Below are 13279 nucleotides of genomic sequence, written 5' to 3' on the forward strand. Positions count from 1 at the left end.
GTTCTCACCAAAGCAGTCACGATAATGAGTGCCTTTGAGATGCTCGGAGAGAAATGTTCTGCGGTTCCTTCTGAATTACAGCTGTTCCTCAAATAAAAAGCGTTTTCCAATGCACTGAGCTGTGTGGGTGACCCATACGTGAGGCAGAGGGAAAAATGCAGGTGACGGTGCCTGATGTGCCTGTTGGTTCAGGTCACTCACTCCTGGGCCGTGCATCACCCGGCGTGGTTCAAGAGCAGGCTCATCCCACAGCAGCCAACAGTGTGGTGTGCCTTGCTCTTGAACTTGGTTTAAACCCAGACTAGGCCATGAGTTATTAGTGAAAGCCTGATTGCTGGTAGTTTGATACTACAATTGTAATGTTAATGGACAGAGAGAGAAGGATGCAGGAGGGAGGTGTGTGACAGGCTCAGGGAAGAGCCCATGAGCGACGATCGGGTATGGTGCGAACAGAGGCTGGGTGCCCGTTGTGCGCCAAGAGCTCTTCAAAGCCCCCCGCACTCGGGAGAACCACAAGCTGTGCCAGGTGGGATTAGCACAGAGTGGTGCTACATGGAGTAAATGGGTCGCACTGATCACCCAGCGGGCTTGAGTAGGGAACCCCAGTGGCCCAGGAATCCTGGAAGTGACCATGGGCTGGGCAGAGGGCAAAGACCTTGGAATATCCCCAGAGGAGGGGGTGCCACGTGCTGAAGAGGCCCCACTGTGGAACAAACTGCCAGAAAATGAGCAGCAGTGTGCCCTGCTCACTGATGGGTCCTGTCGCCTTGTGGGGAAGCATCGGACGTGGACCATGGCTGAAATACAGATATGGGCAGGCCCGGCAGTGGACTATATCACACTCCCACAGAGCCGCCAAGGCAAGCGCCATGTGCTTACAGTGGTGGAAGCAACGCCCGGCTGGCGGGAAACATACCCCGTGCCCCACGCCACCGCCCGGATCACTCTCCTGGGGCTCGAAAAACAAGGGCTGTGGCGACATGGCACCCCAGAGAGAACTGAGTCAGACAACGGGACTCATTTCTGAAACACCCTCACAGACACCTGGGCCAAAGGGCACGGCACGGAGCGGGTGTATCACACCCCCTGTCACGCACCAGCCTCTGGGAAAACAGTCTGGGTTCTTCCTGCCTCAGGCAAAGGCAAACCCATTCGTGGCACTGCTTTTGCTCGAGGACCCGGGGGCACTTGGGGGTGATGCGGGAGGATGGATGAGTCCCGATACCGTCTTTAAACCAGAAACCAGACACAGGAGAGCCTTGGCTGTCACAGGAAAGTTCAGCGGTATCTCCACCCCCAAACACCAGCTCTCCCAGAAAGGCGCTCTCGTTCCTCCAGTCTTCTGCAACAGGAGAAAGAAATGGAAATGAGCAAATAAGAGCAGGCATCAGAGAATGAAAGAGCATTTCAAGAAGAAACAGATCTTATGTTTGCCCTGCTGATGCTTCCACGCGCCCAAAGCTCCTCCTTGCCCGAGGGAAGCCTTGCCTGCAACCTGAGGAGTGCCCAGGTGGCCAAGGAGGCCAACAGCACCCGGGCTGGTATCAGGAATAATGTGGCCAGCAGGATCGGGGCAGGGATGGTGCCCCTGTGCTCGGCACTGGTGAGGTCACACCTTGCATATTGTGTTCAGTTTTGGGCCCCTCAGTGCAAGAAGGACACTGAGGTGCTGAAGCGTGTCCAGAGAAGGGCAGCGCATCTGGGGAAGGGTCTGGAGAGCAAGCAGGTCATATGAGGAGAGGTTGAGGGACCTGGGGTTGTTTGGTCTGGAGGAGAGGAGGCAGAGGGGAGACCTTATCGCTCTCTACAAGTACCTAACAGGAGGTTGTAGTGAGGTGGGGGTTGGTCATTCAGGTTACTAGTGTAGAACGAGAGAAAACGGCTTCAAGATGCATCAGGGCAGGTTTAAATTGGGTATTAGGAAAAATTTCTTTGCTGAAAGAGTGGTCAGATATTGGAAGAGGCTGCCCAGAGAGGTGGTGGAGTCGCCATCCCTGAAGGTGTTCAAACAATGTGTAGATGTGGCAGTTCAGGGCATGGTTTAGCAGACATGGTAGTGTTGGGCTGATGGTTCAACCTGATGATCCTAGAGGTCTTTTCCAATCTTATTGATTCTATGGTTCTATGATCCTATGGAAGGATTTGCTAAAATTGATTTCTCCTGGCATGCACCCTGGCTGAAATACAAATATGGGCATGCCTGGCTTCTCCTTTAACTGTTCCTGAAGTAGGAAACACTCCTTACGGTGCCCTTGAGTTGCCTTTCGAGTTCAGACTGAGTTTGGAACTGGACCCTTGCTGAGTTTGGAAGGTGCTGCCCTTGAAGACGAGCTGTGCTGAGCTCTGCAACCATGTCACAGCTCTGGCTCTTCAATGGAACACCACATGCCCGTTTGGAGAAAGGAGATCCTTCCCTGTCACCTTCCTGCTGTCCTGTTTAACGATGGGGCAATATAAGTGATTGTCCTGCCCAAATCGTTTCCTCACAGGAGAAATAACAGTGCTGGAAAGCCGTGTCTCCCCCAGCTGAGGGGGGGAGCATCAGGGATTCCTGCAGCCTGTTTCACAGCAGGTTCCCCCGGAGCCCCAGGGACACCTGGAGGGAGCCGCGAGGGGCAGAGAAAGGGCTGCCTTGGGCTGTTCCTCTGCTGCCGAGCTGGGCTGGGCTCCTGGCGTGGAGGGAGCTGCTGGCAATGAGGCAGCGCTGCCGAGAGACAGCTCTGCCCAGGAGCAGCTCCTCTGCCAAGCGCAGCAGGGCTGAGGGCAGACATGATAAATGAGAGAGGCTGAAGTCAGTCTGGGGAGGAAGAATGGCTGAGATCTCACTGGGGGAGAAATCTTCACAGAATTTGAAACATTAAGTCTCTGGTTGTTGGCCAGTGAAGATTCAGTTGCTGGAGGGATCTCCTGAGGTTGGCACCTCCCACAGCTTTTAGGGTCTTTCAGGAGGACTCTCACAGTTTGTCTAGTGCAGAGGAGGTGTCATACTGCGGAGCTGGGTATCCCTGCTGCACCATCCGAGGGACGGGGCAAGCCAGCCCCCTCCTCCCTTCTGCCAGGGATGGCTGCAGTGGGATGAAGGTGGGTGCGCACCCAGGGCTGCCCAGGGCTGTCCTTCAGAGCAGGGTCCCTGCACCCCAGGGGACTCTGTGCTGCGGCAGGGACTCTGCTCCATGCCAGGGTCAGCGCTCAGCCTGCCCGGGGAGCTCCCTGGGGCCGTGGGGACAGGCTGTGGGTGGAAGGAGCGGTGTTCGGCAGTGCAGGGCTGGGTTCTGCTGCTGAGAGGGTGCTGTGTGTGTCAGGACAAGGTGGGGATTGACGTAAAGAGAAGGAGCTTTCCAGGGTCTGTTTTCAATTTCCTACTTGGGGAAGGATGAGATGATGGGGAGATGGGAGAAATAGAATAGGAGCTGTAATGTTTGAACAACTACTGAGTCTCCTGAGCTGTAACTCTGAGTGACCAGCATGTCTACTGGGAGCCTCCTGAAGTGCCTTCAGCCACTCCTCTGCCTTTGGACTGCACCAGCATCACCTCTGCTGGCCCCACCAGGGCTGTCCTGACCTGCCCTTTCCCACCTGCAAAGAGGAAGATGTGCCCAGGCAGTGCCCTGCAAACAGGCAGGTTTCTGTAGGGCCAAGGTGAGCACACAGAGGTTGGGATGGGCCTGTGAGCACTGACAGGGAGAAGACATGGCACAGACAAACACCTCTGAGGAAGAAAATGTCCAGACAGCAGAGGTATGATCAGGGAATGAGAGGAAATTAAAATGAGAAATGCTGTGGGAAGGAGGGCAATGTTGATGTCTGGGAGCTGGCGTGCACAGCTGGGTGAGGGTAACGCTTCCCTGAGCGCTCGGCTGTCTCTCTGCTGCCTCTCTGAGCCAGACCATCACTGCATTCGTCCTTGTTTCTGCACTAGCCTGTGATATTGTTCCTCTTATCTAGTTCTTGCTGTCAGGCTCTTCGGGGCATGGGAGTTGCAGCAGCCAAGTCAAGCCCTGATCTTGAGATTCCTCCCAAGCAAGTGTCTCCATGGGAATGAAGTGCCCAAGCTCTTCTCTAACTGTGGGGCTGTGGGCAAAGCAGTCTGTGTGGCTGGGGAACGCGCTGTGTGCCCGTGACTGAGCTCTCTTCAACAGGACACTGGGGCATCTCCTTGGGGTATCCTTCCAACCTCCAGCTTCAGGTCTCCTTGGCAAGATTTGGGTGCTGAGACCTTGCTCAGATACCTTAAGTAAGGTTGAGACATTTAGCGATCCCTCAGCTGTCAGCAGTGTCTGGTGTCTGTTCAGGGTAACATGGGAGTGCGATTGGTCTCTGACACCCAAAGGTGTCAGTGCAGGGCACTTGGGAATAAGCCCTTCCAGCAACCCTCACTTTGCCCTAAGCCACAGTGAATCCCTTTGCCTCTTAGGCAGCTCTCACAGTCAATAACTCCATGTGCAGCAGAAATGCAGGAACTTCTGACTTCAGAGAACCAGACGTGGCATGTGAAGAAAATTAATAAGCGTCCTTTCTTATACTCACTTTCCTCAGCACTGGAGTGGAGATGTGAACAAGCCCTTCTGCGATTGGCGTGGTTTTGTCTGACAAATGCTGAATATCCAGCCTGTTCCCCCGCCACATTCCCACGTACCCTGTGCAGCAGGGCAGGGATGACTCCTCGAGAGGCCACACACAGAGTCCTGGCTGCTCAGCCAGCACACAGTGAGGCTCAAGTCAGGGACCTGAATGAAACTTTCCCCAGAGGTATAAAAAGTTTTGCGAGACACAGTGGGAGGATCTAAAAGAAATGGCATAGTTTTTGCTCAGAGAAACCTGTCTTAACTTGTCTTTGTCTTTTCCTATAGGACCCACACCCAGATGCAGCAGATGTCCAACAGCAGCTCCATCACCCACTTCCTCCTCCTGGCGTTCACAGGCACGCGGGAGCTGCAGCTCCTGCACTTCTGGCTCTCCCTGGGCATCTACCTGGCTGCCCTCCTGGGCAACGGGCTCATCGTCACCGCCATCGCCTGCGACCACCGCCTCCACACCCCCATGTACTTCTTCCTCCTCAACCTCTCCCTCCTCGACCTGGGCTCCATCTCCACCACTCTCCCCAAATCCATGGCCAATTCCCTCGGGGACACCAGGGACATCTCCTACGTGGGATGTGCTGCACAGCTCTTTTTCTTTTTCTTTTAAATGTCAGCAGAGTTTTTTCTCCTCATGGTCATGGCCTACGACCGCTACGTGGCCATCTGCACACCCCTGCACTACGGGCCCCTGCTGGGCAGCAGAGCTTGTGCCCACATGGCAGCAGCTGCCTGGGCCGGTGGGTTTCTCAATGCTCTGCTGCACACAGCCAGTACATTTTCACTCCCCCTCTGCCATGGCAATGCCCTGGGGCAGTTCTTCTGTGAAATCCCCCAGATCCTCAAGCTCTCCTGCTCAGACACCTACCTCAGGGAAGTCGGGATTCTTGTCGTTAGTGCCTGTTTAGCCTTTGGCTGTTTTGTTTTCATCCTTTTCTCCTACGTGCAGATCTTCAGGGCTGTGCTGAGGCTCCCCTCTGAGCAGGGACGGCACAAAGCCTTTTCCACGTGCCTCCCTCACCTGGCCGTGGTCTCCCTGTTTCTCAGCACTGGCACATTTGCCTACCTGAAGCCCCCCTCCATCTCCTCCCCATCCCTGGACCTGGTGGTGGCAGTGCTGTACTCGGTGGTGCCTCCAGCAGTGAACCCCCTCATCTACAGCATGAGGAACCAGGAGCTCAAGGATGCCGTGGGGAAACTGATCACTGGATGTTTTTCAGGTGCAAGAAACTGCTTGTTGCCTTCTCCACAGCACTCAGAATGGAACTCATGACAAGCCTATTTTACCTTGAAATATTTTCGGGGTGTGTGCAAGTGCACAATGAAGTTTTATTATCTATCCCACTTCTAATTCACTGTCTACTGTTGAATTTGACCCAGAGATTGTGTAAATGAGGAACTGTGCTCTCTGTGTATTTAAAGAGAAAAAAAAGGACCCTGCATCAACATTTTGTGCAACACCCTTCCTCTGAGACCTCTATGAAGCTGCAGGGGCCGTGCCTGTGGACATAGGTGGGGGGAAAAAGAGTCCCGGCACAGCAGCACTGCCAGGGAGCAGCAGCTCTTGGTCTTTTCAGAGCTGCTCTCTTCCCACGTCCACACTCTCCTCCTGAGCTGCTGAGCGGGTGTAAGGCCTGAGTGCTCTTGGAGATTGGTCACGGTCCTGCTGTGTTCTAGTGCTGTGCGTTCAGGAAGGCACATAACACCACAACACCGTTTCCATCAGGAAAGGGCATCTCCTGAGTGCAGTACCTGAAGGCTTATGTCTTCTTCCAGAGTTGCTCTCAAGAGCAGGCCCAAGAATGCTCTCAAGAGCATGCCCAAGGAATCGGTTCATTGTTTTGCTTGCTCTCCATGGGCTCAGTGTGATGAGGTCATGGTCCCAGTATGACCTTCAAGGGACTGAGGGCTGGTTCAGGTGCTGCTTGTTGGTGGCCAGCACCCATGCAGGTGGTGAATGGTCTCTGACTGACCCTCCTGGGGCTCTGGAGCATGTGACAGGGCTGATGGCAGGTGAATGTTTATCTGGAGGGACTTGGGAGGTGCCAGGAGAGCAGAGGGGATGTGCAGGGAGGGACAGCGTGTGCCAGGGACTTGGCAGTGAATGGACCCCACCGAGCACCAGCCTGTCCAGCACGGTGTCGCCCAGAAACAACACTCTAGATCTGGGTGTGAAGTGGCAAACAGGAGCTCAGCAAGCCCAGGGGACACAGCAGGGGCAGGGAAAGGAGCCTGGTGGGTGATTTGTCTTACCCTCAGTGAACCACAGCCCACTTTCTCTGCAGCGCAGCACCGCCAGCTCGGGGGCTGTGGGGAGCATGGGGGCAGGGTGCAGGAATGGGCGGCCAGGCCAGCACAGGCGTGCTTAGCTGGGGAAAGGCATCTTGTGGGGAGATGGGATGTGCTGGGAGAGGAGCAGGGCACTGTGTGTGTGCCCGTGAGGCATGGAGAGAGACATCCTTTGGTGCAGGTGCCCGGTTGGGGCAGGCTGCCCTGTCCCTGGGGCAGCAGGAGCTGCCTGAGGAGCCCCTGGGCCAATTCCCTCCTGTCGTGCTGGGAGCAAGTTTGGCACGAGGGGCTGCAGAGTGCCTGGGCTGGATGAAGGTTTGTTGCCCTGATGTACTGGACCATTTCTTCTGTGGTTTTTGCCCCAGTGCTGGCACTCTCCTGCAGTGAAACCATGACACTCCTGCTCTCTGCTTTCAGAACCTGGTGCTTAGGCCCAGTCTCCCAGTTTCTGTTCACGCCGGCATCCCTTGTGTGCACCAGCGCTGCCACCCTGGGGCAGCCCTCCTGCCCAGCTGGGCACGCAGGCGGCCTTCTCCGCCTGCTCCTCTCACCTCGCTAGTGCCACTCTTTTCTACAGCCTCTCTCATCGTTGTCTAAGTGATGCCCAGAACAGCCCCCCGAGACAGTCTGACGATGCCCTTTTCCAACACCATCCCCGCCCCTGCTCAATCCTCTCACCTACAGCCTGTGGGGCAGAAAGGATGGGGGCAGGGACACACTTGACAGCTTGTTGACAGCTGGACTGAAGAAGTGGAGTATGTGGTGGGTGGGAAGTTGGCTGAATGATGAGGGTCAAATATCATCCATGGTACAAAGTCCTCCTGGCAGACACTTACTGGTTGCTTCCCTCAGTGACCAGCCCTTGACCCCCATGTGGAACCTTTTTAGTATCCCTCTGTATGATGGGACAAAACACATTTTCAACTCCTTGTGGATGATGCCAAGTTACAGGAAGACCTTGATCCATCTCACATAGTCAACTCCAGTGTGATCAACACTGTTCTAGCCAGGAGTATGTAGCACAGCAGTATATGGGCTGTTATTGGAGAAGCTGACTCCATCTGAGCAACACCCAGCACAATGGCATTCAGGTATCTTTCCAACCCCAGTAATACTCACATTCAATGACTGTCTTGTCTTGGGAGAGCTGTTTGAAGACAGAAGAAACAGAGGAAGAAGAAAGATTAGAGAGCCAGAACTAGTGATATAAATCGCACCAGTATAAATACAGCAGTTCCTCTGAGGAACCTTTTTCCACTCAAAGTATTGGTAGGAAATCCCTCTGATAAATTTGATGAACCAAGCTTACTTTTATCTGCTCAGGTCCTGGGCTACAGGGCCACAAGGAGGGTGACGGTTGGGTACATCTTGTGTGGTCAGTTGTGTCTCGGGAACTCCCAATCCAGGAGGAAGCCAAAGGCTGTGAAGGGGTCTGTGAGGTCACTTGTGCCTCTGGAGGTGACAGGCCAAGAGCAGGACCGTGGCTGGGAAAGGGACTGTGAGGTCACTTCTTTCTGAAAGAGCCGGTGGGTCAGCCCTTGACCCATGGCTGGGGTATGGGCTTGTAAGCTGACACCTGCCAGCGTCTCCGAGAGGCTGGCAGAAGGCACCTGGCTGGCACAGCAACCGTGAGATCCCCTCTGCCGAAGGAGCCGGGCTCACTGCACGAAGGGGGCTTCTGTTCTGGGTGTCGTGTCTCTGCTGCCCGGGGGCCTGATGGGGCAGCAGCAGGCACGCAGCTTGGCCGTGTCTATGGAGAAGCTGAAGGGCGGCAGCCTGCGGGGATGATGGTGAGGTTACTTCTGGTGCTCAGGGGAAAGGCCACGGGAAGGCTGCCGTGCTGGGACGCCTGCTTGAAGGGTGGTTTCCCAGTGGTGGAGCTTTCCTTGGAGGGAGGGAAGAGCAGGCGAGAGCAGCACTGCCATGCAGGGCAGCCTGGGAGGTGGGGAGTGGCCATGACAAGGAAGAGATGTCCCTCAAAGGGTCGTGCTGTGGTACATGAAGTCCTCCCGAAGGAGGATGGGATCAGTCCCTCTCTGTGTCTCACAGAACAGAGCGTGAGGACAGACAGACGTCAGTGACTGTATGGCAATGGCAGGTGAGAGCAAGGTGGGAAGTGAGGGGGGTGTCTCCAGTGTGCAGGGAAGAAGCATCGGCTGTGGGACAGCACAGGACAAGCTCTGGTAGAGATGGCAAAGAGCGCTGGCAAGGCTGGGAGCTGCCAGGAGAACCCAAGGCTTTGTCCCCGTGGCTCTGGCAAGTGTCTCTGCCAGCAAGGCCTATGAGGAGACACGTTGTCCTCAGGCACGGGGGCCTCCTCGCCTCCTCGCACACCCCAGTGAGGCTGGGCACTGCCATACCCTTGTCCTTCACTCACCATCACAGACCCCACAGCCCCCTGCCCCAGGAAGGGCCCTGAGCGCTGTGTGAGGGACAGGGTCTGCCTTCCCCGGGGCTGGGGCTCAGAGCTTGGCCTTTCTGCTTCATGAGGCAAAGCCAGGGTTTCCCCAGCATCCGAGCTGCCGGCACATTACCTTGGCCTCCCTGGAGTCACGGCTTCCAGTTATCTGCCCTAACGAGTCCCTGGGGAGCCTTTCTCAGCAATGGCCCTCCTCAGAGGGACTCAGTCCTGCTTCAAGACACTTCAGGGTTTTTTTCTGACTTTAACTTAAGGAAAGGTTTGCGCAATCTCCTCTCAGTCCCAAGGTTGAAGGACTCGGCACCAAAGACGCGATGGGGCTCATTAAAAGAAAGAAAGCCCAAACGAGCTCTATTTCTTCCTCTAATTTTCTTCAAGTCTTGTACAGTTAATTAGAGAAGTTTCCTGGTGACTTATGGAGAAAGGTTTCAAGGAGCTTCTAATAAAAAGGACTTTTTATTTTAAAGGGTGTAGATTAATATTTTTCAGTTTAGAGAAGAGGCAATGGCAGCACTCTCCAATAGATACTGACCCAGGGTCTCTCCTAGGGAGACCTGGACTGGTCAGGGAAGCTGTCCCTTCAGGTCTGACACAGTAAGGACAACCTCCCACCGCACCTCCCCAGCCCCAGCATGTCTCTCGTCAGGCACCTGCGTCTTGTGCTGCTTTTCCTTACATCAGACTGCTCCACTGGTCTCTGCAGCTGGGTGTTGCAGCTCCTTCATACCAGCTCCCACCTGCTTTCCTTTGAGAACTGGCTGCACACAGGCAAAGGGGGATGGTTCTTATTTTTTGAACAAACAAAGTAAAACCGATAAGGTTCACCATTGAAGTAAAACCCACCCCTCAATTGTATGCCAAGTAAAACCTGCCACAAATGAGGTTCACCTTCCACAAGGCAAAATCATGCAGGAAATGTTTTTGACAGAAAAGATATGATAAAAAAACACAATTAAAGAGTTGGGTAAAGACACATTTAGAAAGACTATGGAACAACAGGCAGCCTTTAACTCCCTTCTGCTCAAAGCAGCAACTGTGTATTTGAGAGGTGCCTGAATGAGCAAAGAGTGAGGGGAAGGGAAATCTGGAGAGCAATTGCAAGCGTTTCTGTGCAGATGGGCTGCTGGAAAGGTGATGTCAGACGTGGTCAGTTTAGGTAGGACAGGTGGGAATGCGTGAAAGATGAGGGAGATGAAATGCACAGCCTAATAGACAGAGCACTGACAATGCAAGTCTAGTGGAAGGTCAATAGCTCTGCTCTTGCTATTAATGCACATCCTGAAAACTCCTCATTTCGAGAAACCATGGGGAAACACTGACATTTCATTGCAAGTATTCAGCTGTTTCAGCTGAGGCGGTCGTGCTCATCCTTTGAAACACGTGTCAGAAATTCTCTGGTTTCCAGGCAGCGCTCCGCTGTCTGACTGTGAGTGTCCAGCGCTGCCTCTGGAGGAGCCAGTGTCTCTGCAGCCCATGCCTGGCACTGGCAGCTGTCACAGGGGACCTGCTGGAGACGAGAGGCCCTCGGAAGTGTCAGCTGGAGCCTGGGCAGAGGGTCCCAGGGCACCTACACTGGCACCACGTGCCCGTGTCCCTGTAACTGCATCCCAGCCCAATCCTGGGATCACTTGCCTTTGCAAACAAAGGCAGTACACGAAATCCCCCCACGGATCAGGATATTAAAACAAGACAGAACAAAGCAAGGAGGACAGCAACATCAACAGTGTCTGAAGCTTCAAGTTGCAAGAGGACACTTCCTCCTCTCTACATCTTTCATTCTATTTCCTTGTTGCTTCGGTTTTTTTTAATCTTCTCAACATTTCCATCATACCTACTGCATTAAGAAAGATAATTTTGTGTCTTGCACGTTGATTTAGTGCTTTCCCTATGGTTGACTGCCCCTTGGGCGATCTCTCACTTTGTGGGGCTCCAGGCAGTGACACGGTCCATGCACGTGTTGCGGGCGCTGCAGGCAGCTCCACATTCCTCTCCTGGAGGATGCCTGTGCCCTGCCGCGCGCTGGGACGGCGCAGTATGGCAGTGTCTCAGTGAGCATGCACCGCCTCCTCTGTCAATTGACATCAAGGGATGTGTCCTAAACCCAACCCTTGATCTCTAACAGCCACCAAGGTGACGATGAGCTTTCTGCTCAGGCCCTTTGGGGGGAAATTCCTGGGCCTGTTGTTGACATCAGCTTTGGAAGAACAGCCAAATCTTGAGGTCCTGCCTGATGGAGGCATCATTTTCTTACAGAGATGCTGTGAGAGTGTCAGCTCTGAAAAGGCGTTACAAAAAACATCAATACAGATTTGAGGTAATAGACAGGGATAGGTTCATTTATAAGGAGGGTAAGATGAATACAATCGATTATGTAGGAACGTAACAACAATAAATAATAGAACAGGTAGAGCTAAAAAAAAATAAATCAGTAAACAAAGTAAAGGTCTTCATTGGGATACACTAAATGTCATTTTTGGAGAGTGATGGAAAGTTTATTGATATTGACAACTATCCATGAAATCACTTGCTTAATGGGCTGCTTGAGCTCCTGGTTCCTCATGCTGTAGATGAGGGGGTTCACTGCTGGAGGCACCACCGAGTACAGCACTGCCACCACCAGGTCCAGGGGTGGGGAGGAGATGGAGGGAGGCTTCAGGTAGGCAAATGTGCCAGTGCTGAGAAACAGGGAGACCACGGCCAGGTGAGGGAGGCACGTGGAAAAGGCTTTGTGCCGTCCCTGCTCAGAGGGGAGCCTCAGCACAGCCCTGAAGATCTGCACATAGGAGAAAAGGATGAAAACAAAACAGCCAAACACTAAACAGGCACTAACGACAAGAATCCCGACTTCCCTGAGGTAGGTGTCTGAGCAGGAGAGCTTGAGGATCTGGGGGATTTCACAGAAGAACTGCCCCAGGGCATTGCCATGGCAGAGGGGCAGTGAAAATGTACTGGCCGTGTGCAGCAGAGCATTGAGAAACCCACCGGCCCAGGCAGCTGCTGCCATGTGGGCACAAGCCCTGCTGCCCAGCAGGGTCCCGTAGTGCAGGGGTGTGCAGATGGCCACGTAGCGGTCGTAGGCCATGACCGTCAGGAGAAAAAACTCTGCTGACATTAAAAAGACAAATAGAAAGGCTTGTGCAGCACATCCCATGTAGGAGATGTCCCTGGTGTCCCCGAGGGAACTGGCCATGGATTTGGGGAGAGTGGTGGAGATGGAGCCCAGGTCGAGGAGGGAGAGGTTGAGGAGGAAGAAGTACATGGGGGTGTGGAGGCGGTGGTCGCAGGCGATGGCGGTGACGATGAGCCCGTTGCCCAGGAGGGCAGCCAGGTAGATGGCCAGGGAGAGCCAGAAGTGCAGGAGCTGCAGCTCCCGCGTGTCTGTGAACGCCAGGAGGAGGAACAGGGTGATGGAGCTGCTGTTGGACATCTGCTGCATCTGGGTGTGGAGCACTGAACAGGGAGGTAAAGGAAGTGAGAAGTTAGGACAGATTTCTTTGAGAAAAAACCTGTTGTGTTTCTTACAGAAACGCCCCCAACTGCCTTTCACTTTTCAGGGAGACCTTTAGTGAGCTCAGGTTGGTGCTGGCGGAGGGAGAGTGCCCCAGGGAGCAGGAGGCTCTGCTGTGGGCTCTGCAGGAGTCATCCCAGCCCTACAGCAACAGGTAAATAGGAACGGGGGGTGATCTCAGTATAAATTGACTCCTGATATCAAATAGCTTTTCAGCATTGTCGCTCCCAACTCACCTGAGTGCAGAGCAGAGCTGAGAGGATTGTGTTTTGTGTCTTCTGTTCCAGTTGCCCCACCACAGCTGAGGGGTCCTTTAGGTGCAGAAACCCCTGGCATTTCTGCTGCACTGCAGGGGAAATCTTGTGGGTCCCAAGAGGCAAAGGGACTGTCCCTTAGTGCAGATCTCCAAACCCCTCCAAACCCCTCCAAACCCCATTGTACCTGAGGAGATCTCAGCTCTGCCCTCCCAGCCAGGGACACAGAGGG

General features: G+C 54.1%; 1 protein-coding gene and 1 pseudogene across 1 annotated transcript; one reads left to right on the forward strand and one right to left on the reverse strand.

The window, feature by feature from the left end:
* Window positions 1-4872: 4872 nt before the first annotated feature.
* LOC135317471 (olfactory receptor 14A16-like) lies at window positions 4873-5850 on the forward strand (annotated as a pseudogene).
* Window positions 5851-11752: 5902 nt separating this feature from the next.
* LOC135317472 (olfactory receptor 14C36-like) lies at window positions 11753-12712 on the reverse strand. Its single transcript, XM_064473766.1, has one exon. It carries the CDS (start codon window positions 12710-12712, stop codon window positions 11753-11755), a length of 960 nt encoding a protein of 319 aa, XP_064329836.1.
* Between the last annotated feature and the right edge of the window lie 567 nt (window positions 12713-13279).

The sequence above is a fragment of the Phalacrocorax carbo genome, chromosome 26 (assembly GCF_963921805.1).
Source record: "Phalacrocorax carbo chromosome 26, bPhaCar2.1, whole genome shotgun sequence".
Lineage (NCBI taxonomy): Eukaryota > Metazoa > Chordata > Aves > Suliformes > Phalacrocoracidae > Phalacrocorax > Phalacrocorax carbo.

Excerpts from the sequence above, each read along its gene's own strand:
- LOC135317472 (XM_064473766.1), bottom strand. The coding sequence starts at position 12,712 with ATGTCCAACAGCAGCTCCATCACCCTGTTCCTCCTCCTGGCGTTCACA.